Genomic DNA, 18,044 nt, shown 5'->3' on the forward strand with positions numbered 1-18,044 from the left:
CGGCCATGACTTCAGCATTAACCAGGTCATTTGTGCCTAGGTGGACGATGACATTCACCTCCCCATCTTTTCTTGCTGCCTTTACAATTCTTAGCATGCGTTCTTTATCTCTTGGAGCTGTGGCTCCAGGTAAGCACCTTACTTGTTTCTCTACTTTAGTATCATTTCCCAGATTAACTCCTCTAATTATGGAATCTCCCAAAATAAGTGCAGTCCTTTTTGGAGGTGAAATTTTCCTGGTCCTACAGTTAGAAGAGGTAGAAGTCCTCATATCTTCCTGTTCTTTATTGCCTATGTTGGTCATACATTCCAACCCTGCAAGAGCAGCATATGAGTTTTGCAGTGTGACCACTTGGGGAATGTGTCTGATGCCATCTGTCAGTCTCTGCCTTTCAGAGCCCACAGCAGTCCAGGCAGAATGTCTTCTGGGGGCTCTCTGAGGCAGTGGTGGTTGCAAGGACACAGACATCCTACGTAGCTCAGCATGCAGTTTAGCTATCTCCTCCTGCAGCAAAGAAAATTGTTTGCAGATTAGACAGCAGCCGAGTCTCCAGAATGTCTCCCTCAAAACAAATGCATTACATCCACTGCACTGCACCAGGCCAGGCTTCTGTCTGCCATCTCTATAATGGGAGTATTAGCAGTCTGTCACCCTGCCAGGCCATGTGAAAGGAAGGGACTGATCTGTGGTGTATGGTGTTTATGCTAATAAATGCCAACATTTAAAAAAAATTCTTTTAGTGCCCATTGGGCACCCGCCATCACCTTATAATGTCAATATGACACCCCCAGACTTCCCCCACATTCACCTTATAATGTATATAAGGTACCCACCTCGCTATCCCACATCCACTTTATTATGAACAGATGGAGTAGCTCTCATTTGACCTGCTTCTGATGAATCTATCGCCAATTGCCATTCACCGTCCTCTGACAGAAGGGGGCGCGCACGCATGAGATGCTCTCGCATCCCATTCTGTCTGAGCCCTCTGCCTGTTTCCCCTGCTCCCTTAACATCCGTAGCAGCCTGCCCCTGCTGCCCGCCATTTTGCTGACTGGTACTTGTGAGCGAGTGAGACGTTAGCGCATCCCAGTCAGCCAGTCCACCAGCCTGTGCCAGCACATGCAATCTGGCTGATTCTGGCTTCATCTGTATATAATACCACCCAGACACCCACCACATTCACTTATGCCTATAACTCCGACTCCCCACATTCACCTTGTAATGCCTATAACACCCGCTCCCCCACATTCACCTTATAATGTATATAATAAAACTTCTGAGACCTTACATTTTCTGTACTGTGACATGGCCAGTGGTCACTGTAGTGCTTGCAGCCCGATCCACTGAAGCAGGCAGAAGGGGCTGAAGGAGGGAAATCATGCAACAAAAGGCTTCCTCTGAATACTTGAGCCCACCCCCTGCTTTTTAGCACTGCTGATTGGCTGCTGCTGTCTCACTTCATATTGGACACTTGCTGCTACGGAATCATCTGCAGGACATCCGCCCCCTACTATCTGTTTTATACATGTTTGGTTTGTTGTTGATTGGAACAGGAAAGAAGGAGCTTCTCTCTGCCATAGGGACATGTGATGCAGCCAGTGGCCCTAAAGCTGTTAAATTGAAGCAGCCTGGGGGGCAGCTTGCCCAGCACTGGTGATGGGCAATTGCCGGGCGGCAAGTGCAGGAGACAGACTAAGGGCCTTATTCTGGTTGGTGCGTACATTTCCGTATACTTTCGGATGGCGTTTTTTAGCCGTCTGCGCATGCGTGGGGAACGCTATGCGCATGTGCCACGCATGGTCTACGTACTTCTTCTCACTAATACCGTACAGAAATGTGCACCGCAATCACTCGGGAAATATGGGTGTATTATGGGCGTCATTCGGAACTACACAGGGGCGTACTTTCAAAGTGGGCTAAACTGGGCGGAAACATGGGCGGACACGGGGGAGTGCACTTATTTTGGTGGGCGTGCATTCGGACAGCACACCGAATGCACGCGAACAAAAAGGCAAGAAATATGCGGTGTCCATAAACAAGTATTGCTTTGCGGACACCACTCGGTCATACGCTAGGCAATCGGAACGCCTAATCAGGACGGACGCACCTCAACCAATGTCAGCTGAACACAATACAATCACCTACTTTACTCATTACTTGTTAATTATACCCCTTTCAGACAGAAAAAAAGACCCGGTAATTTCCCTGCTCTTGCCGTGTCGACACGGGTTTTTCTTCTGTCTGAAAGGGTCAACACGGGTCTAAAGTTCCGGGACTTCGACCCAGGTATTTACCTGGGTTTTTCCCGTGTCAGACACGTGTTTGCGGCTGTGTGAAAGGGTCTGACCCGTGTTTTTCTCCCGACTGTTGAAAAATCATGCTGATTGGCTGTGCAGCATGGCGCTGCGTGATTGGCTGATCTTTACAGGTTCCCTGATTGGCTGAGCGCACGTGGCAGAGGCGTGCAGCGCAGCAGTAAATGGCCATGGCACACTGGAAAGATGAGGAGATCCGTGAGCTGCTCAGTGTCAGAGGGGAGGAAGAAATCCGAAAACAGATTACTGGCACAGTGAAGGACGCTGTAGTCTACACCAATATTGCCAAGGTCCTCACTTCAAGGGGCATTGTGCGTACCCAGCAGCAGGTTGTCAACAAACTAAAAGCTCTGCGCAGGTACTACAACAAAGTTTGTGACAACAACAGGAGGAAAAGTGGTGCTGGGAGGATGGAATGGGTTTACTTCGACCAATGTAACGAGGTCTTTGGCAATTCTGCCCTGGTGAACCCTGTTGCCATATCATCATCCAGTGCAGCTTCATCACGGAACATAACTCCAGAATGCAGCCCATCTTGCCCACCTATAATGGAGTTGGAAGACAGCATAGACAACAGCATCCCTGATCCTATTGCTGCCATGGAGGACACAATTGATCCATTAGACGCTGAGGTTGAGGACAGTGGAGCCAGCACCATTACTCCATCTGGGACACCCACTCCTGCACAGACTGAGACCCCAACGTTGCGTCGTAACAGTAAGTTTTTCAAGTATTGTTTGTGTATCTATTTTAATAGATGTACAGGGGGCTATAGGTATCAGCAGGCCTTTAATGCCCCACATGCTGGTACCTGTGGTTCTCCCAAGTATCAGCACGTGTTGCAGGCTTGCTGGGACCTGTAGTCCCACTGTAACACAGGTAACAACCCCGCACCCACTACCAGTAGTAGTAGTAGTCTCTCTCTCTCTCTATATATATATTTACATATATATATATATATATATATATATATATATATATATATATATATATATAAAAATAATGACATGCTGCTATTGGATTGTAATGATTTTTCCTTTATTTTTAGTATTTGATGTACCTGCAAGGAAGAAAAAAACGTCAAAGATGGAGCTTGCTACGCGCTCAATGTCAAGAATCCTGGTAGATCATCTCCGAGAGTCCGATCTTGAATTTCAAACTCAAGAGGATGCCCGACTGCAGCGCTTCTTTGACAACGAGAGAAAGTTGCAAGATTCCTTTCTCACACAGTTGGTGGGTCTGCACGAACGCATAGCGCGTGAAAATCGAGATGCACAGATGACCTTCCTTACCAATATGGTGTCTACATTACAGAATCCGCAGCCTTACAAGCTGTGTAGTCCGTACGCTGAGGGTGATTATTGTAATCCTCCACACAGAGGCCATACATTTATGCCTTCAAATTCAAGCCAAACTACTGTGCAGGGCCAAGGGCGTAGTTATACTGAAAACATGGGCAATAATTTTTCACATGCCACACAGCCAAGTAGGCCACATGCCAATACCAGTCCACAGGAGACAGTGCATGATACTGTCAATGGCACAGGATATAGTAGGCAATATGGCAATGTGAAAAATTATGCTGATGATTCAGTGAATGCCAGTAATCATAACACTCCTGTTAGCACTGTAATCAGCACTGCCTACAGGCATTTGTAGTAATGTTGCTATATGGTTGTTCTTTTTCTCTTTTTTCTGGGCTCGTTCAATTTTTCTTGCTTAAAAAGTGGCACTTACAAGGCCCGTTAAATGCTGTGTTCCATGTTGATGTACACAGTAGAGTATTATGGTTCTTTAGTTTATGAGCCTCAAAAAAGCTCATTTGGTTCTTCAGTTTGGAGCTGAATCAAAGTTCTCAAATTTATTTTTTATTTAAATGTGTACAAATAGAGTATACTCTAGATATGTGGCTGAACATAATCTATAATGTGTACACAGAATGCCTTCTTCTTTATCTTTAAGGCAATAAAAAAATTCCCTGTTTGGGGCTTATATTTATATATTTATATTTTTTTTGGGGTGTAATAAGGGCTATTTCACACACTCCGACTCCTGTCGGATGGCGAAACCCCGCACGGCCAGGAAGCCGTGCCACACACCGTAGTTAATAATGGGCACAGATGTGACCATTCACCCAGGCCGCCTGGTTTCAGCCGGATCCCATCATTGTAAACTGCTGTGTGCGGCACAGATTCCTGGCCGTGCGGGTTTTCACTGCCCGGCAGGAGCCAGAGTGTTTCGAATTGCCCTACAGCACAGGTCTTCAACCTGTGGCCCTCCAGATGTTGTGAAACTACATGTCCCACCATACATTGCCACATTTTTTCCTATAGTAGGATGGCAAAAAAACTCAGGGCATGCGGGGACATGTAGTTCCACAACATCTGAAGGGCCACAGGTTGAAGACCTGTGCCCTACAGGTACCAAAAATTGCAAATACAAGTGTTTATATATACAGTGCCGGATGAAAATGTGTGGCTGCTGGACAGTCAAACTAATGTGTCTCCCCTGTACAATACCAGCTTGGATGGCAGCACAACCTATTCACCCACCACTGATAGAAGACCTATGCTAAATACTTATTCTACCTCGTGTTGCAATAGTTCAATGTTGTTTCAGTGTTGAAAGGGTATTTATGACCACTAAAGATATATTTGAAAACATTTTATATTTAAAAGTGAACTAACAAGCATAAAACATATTTTGTGAAAAATAAAACAAGTTCTTTCAAACATCCAACCAATGTGTCCTTCTATCTACTGTGTCATACTCTGTAAGTTAATAGTGAGGGTGTTACGGATAACCTCAGCGGTGGAACAACTTGTCTCACCCTCGTACCCTGCTGATTCGACAGGGGTATCAGCCAGGTCATAGTCCTCCACATTCCACTCAGGTAAAAAGTTCTCTTTCTGTAGCTCACACACATTGTGCAGAATGCAGCAAGCTGCCACCACATCTGGAACCAGGGTAATGGCAATGTCATTCCTCTTCAGTAGACACCGCCATCGCCCCTTTAGTCTTCCAAAGGCGTTTTCCACCACCATTCGAGCCGAGCTCAGAGTGTGGGTGTAGTGGACTTGGTCAGGAGACAGTGGGGTATGTTGCGTGAAGCCCTTCATAAGCCAACGCCTCAAAGGGTATGCCGCATCTCCAATAATATGGACTGGGATCTCCACCCCGGATACAAACTTTGACCACTGTAACGGTATAAAAAAAACATTAGAATTGTATAGGTGGCAAGTGTAGTGGTTAAAGAGCACATTTTTAAAAATAGACAAAGTTACCTCTCTAGGGAACAACCAGCCACCTCTCTTCTCCTCCGCGATCTGGAACAAGTCCGAATTGGCAAGTACCCGTGAGTCATGAGCACGACCAGGCCAGCCAATGTAGACATCTGTGAAACTGAACAGAAAATGTATTTGTGTTTAACAATATACAGTGCGGCCCAATCATATCACTAATGTAAATACTGCATACTGTACTACTTACCAATACTTATGGTCCACCACAGCCTGCAAGATGATGGAGTGCCAACCTTTACGGTTATGGTAATCTGCTGGGTTATCTGGGGGTGCAATAATGGGTATGTGTGTCCCATCGATGGCTCCAGCACACTGCGGATAGCCTCTTCGCAGAAAACCTGTTATGGTCTCATCCAGTCGGTCGCCTTGTGGTAAGCAGATGAAACGCTTGTAAAGGCTCTCCAACAATGCCTGTGTCACTTCCCGCACTAGAACACACACCGTAGAAATGCCCACACCAAACAGACATGAGATGGTACGGTATTCCCCTGGTGTTGCGTACCACCACAACACAATCCCCAGTCTCCTGCATGGCTCAATGGTTTTCCGATAATTGGTGCATCCCCTTGTAAGTGCCGGGGTGACCAGCTCCAGCAGGTAGTAGAAGGTGGCTCGTGACATCCGGAAATGTGCCAGCCACTGCTCAGGTGCAAAAGCTTCCACAGTCTCCCAGAAAGCTTCTCCATGCCTGCGGTCTCTGGCCCACAACGACCGGTTTGAGGCACTTGTAGACTTCAGGATAGAGGTAACACTGGACAAAATCAGGGCTCTCCTCCGGTGCAAATACCTGCGTCGAGTGGAAGCCCTCTCCACCAAAAATTGTGCCTTCCTCCTCCTGGCATAACACTGTGCCAGGTAGCACAGTGTAAGCATCTGCATAATGCTCTGATTTGCTGTAAGCAGCAAAACACACAGAGCACTCATGACCTCCAGGTTCTGCAACTTGTCAGCCATGTTTAATGCAATGCAGTGAGCAGACACCTCCCACTTTTGATGATCTCATCTCTGTGTGCCTTTAAAACTGTCCTTTTCTTATGACACACAGAGTTTTGCAGGAAAAATCCGGCTTCTGTGTGAAAGGGGTCGACACGGGAAATACCCGGGTTTTTGCTCCTGTGTGAAAGGGGGTCAGCCCCTTGCTGCCTAGTTGTACCCGGGTTTTTGTATCCGGGAAATACCTGGGTTTTTGGGATTTTTCTGTCTGAAAGGGGTATTACACGCTTGTCACTGCTTCAATTGGAACCATTGCAGCTTAAATGGAACATTACTAAACACACACATATATGCTGCACTTTTCACACACTTTTACACTGCAAATAATGAACACAACTTAATATTAATAATACAAATACACATGTCACTTCTACATGTATCAATTAAACCACACATTTGGGGGAAACAAAAAAACATTTATTAAATGAACTTATAAAATAAATTAGAAATCGCAACAAAATAAAAGGTAGCATAGCAGGAAGAAAATTAAATAATATATAATAAATACATGTATTGTAGACATACATAGCCACAGCAGAATCATTAGGAACACATCAGGTGGCTTCACAACAAAAGTATAGCACCAACACTTCAAGTACAGCACACAGTAATGGTAGCCGAAACAGGGCAACAGGGGAACCAAACATGACATTCGAAGCAAGGGCAAATGTGGGGACCCTCTGCACGGAATTGGACACAGGAAGCTGACACACACAGCTCAATGAAATATTTGGGAAGACATAAGGGTGGAGATTAATGCGGACACAAGTTCATTTGCGGGCACGTTTGCCCCTGGCAGGCTCCTTGCCACGTGCAGCAGCTCTTCGGCCACGGTCAGATGGTGGGCCATGTGGAGCAGATGCTGGGGAGGGGGTGGATGGTCTTCCCCCTCTGGCACCAGGGAGTGCTGATGGTGGTAATGCACCAGAAACGGATGACATTAGGACCCTATTGCTGGCAACTAGCTCCACCATAAGCTCATTATGGTGTAGGAGGAGGTCATTTTGCCGCAGGGCTTGATCAGCCAGCACCTGCAGGCTAGCAGCAATTGATTGCTGGGTGGCAGCCATAGCCTGCAGGCTCCCAGCGATACTGTGCTGACTGGTGACCAAACCCTGCAAGACCTCCTCGGTCCTACGCACCCTCTCTGATGCCGACTCTCCCTGCTGCTGAATATTGCCAAGCACATGCCCCCACGTGGCCAATTCAGCCGCGGTCAGTGGCTGCTGCTGCACGGGCCTGGTACTGGTGGCAGGTGGCACAGACTCCTCAACCTCCTCAAGAGATTCTTGACCAAGCGGTGGGGATGCTGGTGAAAGAGAACATTACAACACATTCCATGCAAATTTAGAACCAGCTACTTATGGCATGGCAAATAATTACCTTCAAGCAAAGAAGCCATGACTTCCGCTGGGGCCTCGCTGTCCATGGTGCTCACCCCCCGGACCTCCTCGACTGCAATGCAGCACTCTGCCATCTCTTCCAGGGGGGTGAGCTGCAGCTTTGATGGCATGGGGCCAGCCCCAGAGGTGTGGCTGTGTTCCCACCGCTGGGTCAATTTCTTCTTGAGGTTCGTTTTGAAGTCGTGCCACCTGCAATCAAAGTGTACATATTAATACATGTCACTCCTCATGTTTGCTGTAGCACCCATTGCAATCTGCAACATAATACAACATGTGCCTCATGACACCAAACTTAGATTATATTAAATTTGAAAACCAACCCTTAGAAGATACACTCACACTCACCCTACAATAACTATCAATTCAATGACATTGCAAACATGTCTGTGCCTCCAAGCAACGTGACCGCCCATTGACCAACTCCATCTAATATCTAATGTAAACATTACTGGTCTTGTACTGCTCAACTGTAACACACATGAACTTGCCTCTTCTTAACGTGCTCCGTCTCACGAACTTGTGGAGCCACCGCATTGATCTCTGCCGTTATGTCCTCCCAGATCTTCCATCTCCTTGTGTGTGTCAACCGGTCCTGTGGACACTCGATCCAATCCCGTGCGCGGGGCACCAGGATGGCAAGCTTCTGCGCTTCGAATGCCATGTTTCTGGTGGTTGGTTCCTCTGTTGCCCTATTTCGGCCACGCCCACGGCCACTGGCACTGGCACGGCCACTGCCACGGCCACCTGTCGCTGTACTCGAAGTGCTGCCCAGGCTACTCGGTTGGGAAGCCACCTGCTGTGTTCCCAATGATTCTGCTGAGGCTGAAGATGGGCCAGCTGCCGATTGGCCTGATGTAGATGGCCCATCTGGCTGCTGTTCTCCCAATGGCTGCTCTGGGTTGAGGGAGACATAGCTGGTGCCGGAGTCCATGCGGGCAAACAGTTCCTGGCACTCCTGCTCTTCCTCAGATAGAGATGCAGCCATGTTTGCAACAACATTGCATTTGTCTAACACACCTTTATATACTATTTCTGTAATTGGCGTACATCAGCGACACCCTGCATTCCGTACGGCTGCGTCAACCGTACGGCAGCATCAACCGTGCGGCGCATAGGCCACGCCCCTAGCTGCGGGAATTTTTTTTTATCAAAACCTGGCAAACTTAGAAAGTCTGATTTACAGATGGGGCAGGTCCCATCCTTGCTGGCGGGTCGCCAGAACGTACGCGCTGGCGACCCGCCAGCAGCCACGCCAGCGAGGAGACTGAGACGCGCGTGCGTCTCACGCGCGTCTCAGTCTCCATCGCTGGCGCGACGGAAACCCTGTCCGTCTCCGCCTCAGGGAGACGGACAGGGTTAGGGGGGGTTAGGGGGGGTGCGGGCAGGCGGCGGGGACCCCAGGTTACCGCCGGCAAGGCGGCGGGGACCCGGGGGAATGGATGGAAGCGCCGTCGGAAGGGGACGCGCGCGCCGCTCGTGCGGGCGCGTCCCCTTCTCACCATCGCCATGGCGCTGGCGGGGGATGGCGGCTGGCGACGCCAGCGCCATCCCCTGCCAAGATGGGAGAAGACCCATCTGTAGTAGGTAAATGCAGATTTGTACACCAATGACCAAATAAAACTGAGGTCAGACATGAAATGTATATGTGAATATACATCTGTACTGAGCACTTGTTTGGTATGTAGTAGAAATGACAATGCCCATTCCATATGTAAATCCAGTCCACCACTTAGGCAAAAGTAATCAGTGCTACCATCCAAATCACATGTGAAAGGTCTCCAAATTCAGCCTTGATGCTAGCTACTTTTCATTCCACATTTCTAGTGTGGCCCAGTAGAAGGTAAGTGTACACATGGCACCATGGCCTAATATTGGGAAAAGGTCTGGCACTATTTGCTATGTTTCTGCTGCATAGCTTTCACTATAAAAAAGCTGTTTAGTACCTTGTTGAGTTAGGTGTAAGTGGCTAGTGATGCAGACTATTGCACCTGTTGCTTATACCCATGTGTGGTGAATGTAATAGATTATATATAATGGGTTCCCAACTTATTTTACACTGTCTGTTTAGGAGACAGTAAGTAATGGCCTGGTATGCTCAACTATGCACAGGTACAGCAAGTGTTGGTTTGCGATGCAATGGGTTAGCCGTCTGTTGGTGCGCATACACGCTGTTACTGTCAAAATGAACAATAAAGTTAATACCAAATATCACTCTGATCAACCAATGACAGGACATGATTGCTTGAATTGTGCCATTGCTAAGATGGCGGCCTATGGCAGAGCAGCACCTTTTTCAGCTGCGGAGCTGAGGACACTGGTCTCCGTTATGGAGACCAGGCTGGGCCGGGCAGGGCCGTTCATCACCAATAGGCAGAAGCGGAATGCCTATGCAGTGGCCCGCCGGCGCATATACGCCCGCACACAGGTGCGGCGGACCATCGCTCAGCTGGAGCGGCGCCACTTTTTAATGAGGTTGCCTAATTGCCTAAGTGGGTCATGTGATCGCTGTGTGTGCTCAGAAAAATAGTGTGGTATTTAGCGAAAATACTCCGCTTCGGTCATCTCCGCATCTACGGCCAGCTTCCGGTACGTTCTAACGCGGTAAGACCGTGCTTACGCTGCAAGGTTTGTATGTCGTCCGTACACACGCCCTGTTCTTAAAGAGTGAGTCCGTCCGAATGCGCAGGACCGGTGGGCGTTTCTACGGACGATGTCCGCACGCCACCGCGCAGCGTGGCGTGCGGACCGCTCCATAGGAATTCGGGAAAGTACGCACCGATCAGAATAAGGGCCTAAGGCACTATTTGCACGGAGCCCAGTGATCTTTTTTTCCTCCTGGAGCTCATGCTTCCTATGCCTTTGTCTACAAACCCCCCTACTGGCTTACTTACTCTTTTTCCGCCCATTCATCGGTGATGTTTTCAAGGTAAAAAAAAAGAATTCAATATTTTGAGTTCAAATATGTCAGTATTAGTTATTTTGCCGTTAATTTTCTTATTTAAATGTTCCAAGACTGTAAGCAGTTTTGCCCAGATCACAAGTACATAACATTTCACATAAAGTATCTGCACAGATGAACTGTACATTTCCAAAGTGCTACATCAAGAGCCGGATTGAGTCATAAGGATATGTGCTTAGTGTAGAAATAGATCCGTTGTGTAAAGGCTTGCTTTCTTTTTTGGATGGCATTACAACATTTCGGAATATAATACAAATCTTTTATACTCTGGGCTGCATATTTGCAGCTCATTTCCCATTTATTAATTACATTCTAGCATTCATCCTCATAATCCTTCATAAATTATAAGAAATATAATAATCCAACAGAGCACAATATATTCTTTCCTTCAATAGTGGAGAAAATGAATGAATGCTTCCAGATTGTGTGCGCCGAATGATCAACACTCTATCATTTGTGCTTAATAATGAGATTAGCCCACATCTTATAATGTGCTTTGTTAGGAAGGTGTTTAATTCTTTCTTGAGTGACACCTAATTTTCAGTTTCTTTTAATGTATTATAGCATTCTGTGCAGTTGATGCAGTGAATGCTACATAATGGATAAGGATTAGAGGATATAATTCAGTTTCAAATGTGTCCAAATACTGTAGTTGCAGCTCTTCCTCATCCTTGAGGCCACCAAAACTCTCATCTATACACTTATCGCCGGAGTGTGCATGCACGAGCCCTGAAACTGTGATCACAGAAGATTAACATTTTAGTGCCAGCCCATGGCAGCTTCGATTTGATGGGAGGCCAGTTTTGTGGGAGTGGTCTGGACAATGTAGCTGCTCACGGGGAATGCTGCGGTGGCTGCATGATGTTAATGTTGCTGCTGTGACCCCAAACATGGATGTACTGGCTAGGCTGCACAGCAAGAGGGCAGCTGGTAATGTATGAGCACAGTCAAAATAAAGTGCCATAGTATAGAAACATAGAAACATAGAATTTGACGGCAGATAAGAACCATTTGGCCCATCTAGTTTGCCCCTTTTTTATCCTTCAGGTAATCTCAACCCTTTTTGATCCTTATGTCTTTGTACGTATATTCATATGCCTGTCCCAAGCATGTTTAAATTGTTCTACTGTCTTAGCCTCTACCACCTCTGATGGGAGGCTATTCCACTTATCCACTACCCTTTCTGTGAAGTCATTTTTTCTAACATTTCCCCTGAACCTACCTCCCTTCAGTTTCAGTGCATGTCCTCATGTTCTATTACATCTTTCCTTTGAAGAAAATTTCCCTCCTCTACTACAGTATGTTAACACCCTTCATATATTTGAATATTTCTATCAGGTTTAATATATTGTCTGATGTATGTACCTTTGGCAACACATTAAACAAAAGGTTATGTGAATTGTGGTGGTCACCATTCCCCTGAATGCAACAATGTCCTGTTTTCAATATACGTTGTGGCAAACAAAATAGTTTTGCATGCTGGTAAAGGTCCAAGTGTATGACAACCTTACAGTGCACATTCCAACAGCCCACCGGGTCAATTGCAGCAAGTGGTCTGTGTTAACTGGTTTGTGTAACACAAACACCTTATGCAATGTTCACACTTTAGATGCTCTTTCGAGAAAGCATGACAGACAACAATCTTCAATGATGGAGTATTAATCTATTAGCCAAAAAGGGTGACTATTGCATGGAACATTTTTTGAGGGATACCTTAGTGATATCATTGTGGTTGACATCCTATTTTGGAGCCATACCATAGAAAAACACAATATTCACCTCCTGACATATAGGTAACAGTTAATATTGAACTCTATACATCCAGTTGAAATATACACACAGTTAAACCTGAAATATTACATTTTAGACTAACTGAGGTCCTATGTTTTGGCAATATCCTAAATGTAAAGTGTGTTAAACTGGATCCTGCAGTCTGCCAGTGCCATCTTTCCCATTGGGCATAATGGGCAGTTGCCCTTGGGCCCAAGTGTTCTAGGGGCCCACCCCAATTGGAAAGACAGCACTGGGGGCAGTGGCTGGGAGGATGTGGCTGGTGGCAGATGAGTCGAGGAGCAGATGATGACACTCCAGGCTGTAGTTACCCTATACACCCGCCCAGCACTGTGCAGACATATCTCCCCTGGGAGTTGCAGCGGCGGGTGGCGAGCAGCGCCACAGCGGTGATAAGGTTTAGTGCCTCAGCAAGGAACCGGGCAGCACTTGTGGCTGGGAGCTTGTAGTGAGCATCACACACTGCGGACAGCGATAACAGAATTTGATCATTCAAAAGATAGGCCAGCCTATCTTTTGAATGATCAAATTCTGCCGACATTGTCCGCAGTTTCTGACGCTCACTCAGCTCTTCCCGGCACTGCGGTCTGCAGACTACTACAACCTCCCAGCCGCCGCTGCCTGGATCATTGCTGCGGCGCTGACCGGATCCCCGCTGTGGCGCTGCTCGCCACCCACCACCGCCACTGCAGCTCCCAGGGGAGATATAGCTGCACACTGCTAGGCAGGTGTATAGGGTAACTACAGCCCGGAGTGTCCTCACTGCTGCCCAGACTTCCTGCTTCACCACTGCTCACAGTGCCTGGACCCCACACTGCAAAGGTCCCCCTGTATCCATCCCGGATTTGAGGGGGAAGGGGGGGCAGTGAATTTCTCGCCATGGGGCCCAATGAATTTTTTGCCCAGAGGCCCAATATAATGTTATGATGTCCCTACAGTCTGCAGTGCCTTTTGAAAATGACCAACTAGCTTTCAATCTTTCTTCCACACTACAGTGATGTCACAGCCCAGTTCCAGGTTAATCACAACAAATTATTATTTATATAATTTACAGTTTCTTATATAGTGCAGCATATTCCATTGCAATTGGAAACACAGTGATAAAACAAACAGGGTAGTAACAAACCGACATAGAGGTCGGTGGGCCCTGCTCACAAGCTTTCAATCTATAGGGATAATAGGAGGTAAACATCAGGATAGGATTCTATAGCATGGTAGTCCTACCAGATTGCAAGACAATTCTTATGGGATGCAGTTAGATATGAATGCTACTGGAGGTTGTGTGGGGGTTCCTGAATATGATAAGCTTGCCTGAAGAGGTGAAGTTTCAGGGAATGCTTTCAAGTTTGAAGGCTAGATGAAAGTCTTTATGTGCGTGGAAGTCAATTCCTTAGGGTGGGGGCTGCCCAAAGAAAATCCTGCAATTGTGAATGGGATCTAGTAATGAGTGTGGATGACAGATGCAGATAGGTGGCTAATCTGCACCCAGCCATCGATAGTGGTAAACTATTTGATGGATAACCATCAATAATTTTGCTATCAATGGTCATCCATTATATTTAGAGAACAAGAAAAAGAAAGATAGTAAGAGCGCTGTACTGAATATATATAATATTTAATAAAATTTACACATTTTAAAATACAATATTATGGCCAATATAGACAAACAAGACACACAAACATATAACAAGAACTCCCCCCTTGGTGTTAGACCTGGTTAGTTTTGTTATGCATGCAATTGCAGACTTTCATTGCTCATTAGCAGAGCCAGTATGTAGGTTTAGACAGGTCAGAGTTCAAGTCCCCACAAAATATGCACATTAGTATTGTGGTAATACTTATTGTAATCCAGGGGTATCAGTGGCTTGTAATTTCAGCGACAAATTTCTCCGACCGCCCACACTGCGGTCATATCCGAGACCAATCCGGTTGCTGGATAGAATATCAGCCTGAAAGTCCCCTCTCAACGGGTTTCTCCGCCTACGTCCCTCAGCGGCTTCCTCAGGAGAAGTATGTGGCTATTCCTGCACTTCCGCCTTTTATGGCGGTGATTTTCACTCTGCGCATGCGCCTGCGTCATGTGGGTCAAGCCTCACTCTGGTACTGCGTTCGTAGCTCAATCTTACTGCGGCCGCATCATGCGGGTCCGGCCTCGTTCTCAAGCAGCGTCTATTGCTGTGCTGCGTATTCATGTGTCGGTCTGCTGGACAGGATACTTCCTGTTTGCGTTCCAAGACCAAGCCTCCTTTTGGAGATTTCTCTTGTAGTACCTTTTGTGGCTTTATTGTTGGAAAAAAGGCTTTTGAGCAGAGTGACCTTTTACTTTTCAGTAGTATAATAGACAGATGTCTATGGGAATCGCCAGGTCTGCATTAATTTAAGTCCATAGGAAAAAGCATCATTCCAGTTCTACTATTAACCAGTTCCGATTTTCTACTGATCAAGGACAATTGGACATACACAAATAAAAATATTTTAAACACATATATAAAATATATAAAAAAATGCACATTTTTTCAGTTTGTATTTGTTTTTTGTTGCACAGTGCCCAGATATATTATACAGGTACTTTTCACATTATGTTTATTTTTCTTTCTTCTCAGCTCACCAAGTCAACCAGAATCAGGTTAAAAGTGCCTGCGCAGCCATTTTAATGCTCAGCATATTTGCAGTTACAAAGACACGCTTTTGCAGTTCTACAAAGTCCTGTGATGATTAGTACACAGCCCTCTTTACAGTATCCTTGTGTGAAATGCATAAATGTCAATGTACTGTACCCTCATATGTATTTTACCACTTTTTTCAGACTTCAATAAATGGCATAATGTACTTTTATTTGTCTCAATGTTTTTGAAGTGCTACATTCCCTATTACAGTGTATTGAATTCTGTAGCACAGAAAAAATGTACATGCATCTAACTTTCCAATGCACTTAGATAAAAAGAACAGCATAGGAAATCTAAAGCATTGTTCAAGACATCTCAAAGATTGTCTTATTTTTACAAATGTCAGTTATTAAAGGATCCAGGAACATGCCTGTCAGTATAAACTTGGCTATTTCAGTTCTGAAAAAGAAGAATGCCTCCAATATTGTATAATACATTTTACCAGAGCTGATAAAATAAATAGCTTATACACACTTGGGGCCAAATGTAATAGGGTGAGAGTTTCAGAAAGTGAGAGATTTTGGGAGAGTTTTCCCATGTTTTTTTAAGCAGCAATCAATTACACTGCAAAACCAGGTTGATTTTGCAGGTGCCGGATGGGTTCCCGACAGTCATTTACCCGACGTCGGCATCCCGACTGTCAAAACGCCAGCAGCCGGGTGACCGACGGCCACCCGCTATTTTCCCTCGTGGGGGTCCACGACCCCCATAGAGGGAGAATAGAATAGGTGGCTCGCGTAGCGAGCCACCGTGCCCGCAGCGTGGCGAGCGCAGCGAGCCCGCAAGGGGCTTTTTTGCACTCGCCATGCTGTCTGACTCCGGGCAGTCGGGATCCCAACGTCGGGATAATGACTGTCGGGATCCCGACTGTCGGAGTCCCATACCACATCCGATTTTGCCATGTAATTGATTGCTGCTTTAAAAAACATGGGAAAACTCTCCCAAAATCTCTCACTTTCTGAAACTCTCACCCTATTACATTTGGCCCTTGATGCTTCTGCAGAGCTTCCACAAAGAATTTTATTTTTTGTAAATACTGTACCTGAAGGAAAGTTTTACCCTTTAAAGTAGAACTGGTCCTTATAATTGATGATATAGAGTATTTGGACAGCCACCGATTGTGCAAGTTGACCCACTTAAAAAGACGAGAGAGGTCTTTAATTACTATCATAAGTACACTTCAACTGTGAGACAGACGGGGAAATTTACTAAGAATACGGATACGATTTTTCTTATTAGTATTCTTAATACGAATGAATACGATTGCATATGGCTAACGTATATCCCGCCGCTAATACAAATTTGTATAGGCAGCCTGCGTGGATCAGTCAGATCCGTGCAGGCTGCAGTGTGTAAAAAAAAATATAGAAAACTAAATAAATAAAAAAAACAGTGTGCCCCCCCCCCCCATGGGCATAACCAGCACCAGGCTGAAAGAGCCGGGGCTGGTTTTAAAAAATCAGGAAACCATTAAGATAGGGCTTCACTGTATTTTTTAAAACCAGCCGAAGGGCCGGGGCTGGTTCCCAAAATGACTAGGGGTCCCCGTATATTTTAAGAACCAGCCCCAGGCCCAACCGGCCAGCAGGGTAATGCCACAGCCGGGGGGAGACGTTTTATACAAGTCTCCCCGGCCAAAGCATTCAGCCCTCTGACCGGTCAGCCTGGCCAGGGATCCTGGGGGAGTGGGGACCCACCCAATAAAGGGAGCCACAGGTCGAGGGGGCTCCCTTAATTGCGGCAACAGTTGATCTATTCTCAACAAGTTGCTTGCATATTGTTGAGTACCTCATCCCAGCCTTGTGCAACTTTACAATTTTGTCCGTGGTGTCCTTAGACAGCTCTCTGGTATTGGCCATGGTGGAGAGGTTGCAGTCTGACTGTTTGAGGGTGTGAACAGGAGTCTTTTGAGGGATACGGTCGATGGTCGACAGTCATTAGGTCAACACCGTTGGGTCGACATAAAGGAAGGTAAACAGGGGTCTACAAAGAGAGAGAACAAAGAATGTCTGTTATGGTGCACCTTGAAAACAATTGTACAATAAAATGTAACTTTTAATGAGGATGTTTTAAAAGGTTGCGAACATATAAAAACACACTAACATACATATACACACACAACTGGTGATTTAAAAGAGGAAAAAATCCTCATGCAGTGTGCCCCCAGATTGTAGTAATAATATCAAAGATTTTATTATGTACGTCTCCTGGTGTGTATGCACCTAGGAGAGACCCACTTGTAGGTTACTGTTAGACTCAAGAACAGTTGCGGTTTTTACGCGACCCTTGAATGAGATCTACCATGAGATCGGGTTCATACGTATAAGTTCAATCTGTGTTGTGGGGAGGCTAACTGCCTGGACCCTATCAACCGCGGGTACCTGAGGTGTGTGCCCGTGCAGGGCCTCAGGGGGATCAGATTGTTGCTTAGGTCGGATGAAGGCTGTCAAATCCTGACCTCTAAGCAATGTAGCGCAACTGTTTTATCAATCAAATAGTAAATCAGTGAGCTTACAGTCAAACAGAATTAATTATAAATAGTTGCGACTTGTACATGACCCTAACAGTAAGATCCACTATGAGATCGGGTTCGAAATGTACGCTCAATATT

At 46.1% G+C, this 18,044-nt stretch overlaps 1 protein-coding gene across 1 annotated transcript; it reads left to right on the forward strand.

Moving 5' to 3' along the window:
• Positions 1 to 2,379: 2,379 nt before the first annotated feature.
• On the forward strand, positions 2,380 to 6,594 carry LOC146057542 (uncharacterized). The gene is made up of 2 exons (XM_083168894.1): positions 2,380 to 3,036; positions 3,368 to 6,594. The coding sequence occupies exons 1-2, from the start codon at positions 2,484 to 2,486 to the stop codon at positions 3,976 to 3,978; spliced, it is 1,164 nt and encodes a 387-aa protein (XP_083025020.1). The 5' UTR covers positions 2,380 to 2,483; the 3' UTR covers positions 3,979 to 6,594.
• Positions 6,595 to 18,044: the final 11,450 nt, after the last annotated feature.

Source organism: Crinia signifera, chromosome 2 (genome assembly GCF_055691185.1).
Source record: "Crinia signifera chromosome 2, ASM5569118v1, whole genome shotgun sequence".
NCBI classification, from domain to species: domain Eukaryota; kingdom Metazoa; phylum Chordata; class Amphibia; order Anura; family Myobatrachidae; genus Crinia; species Crinia signifera.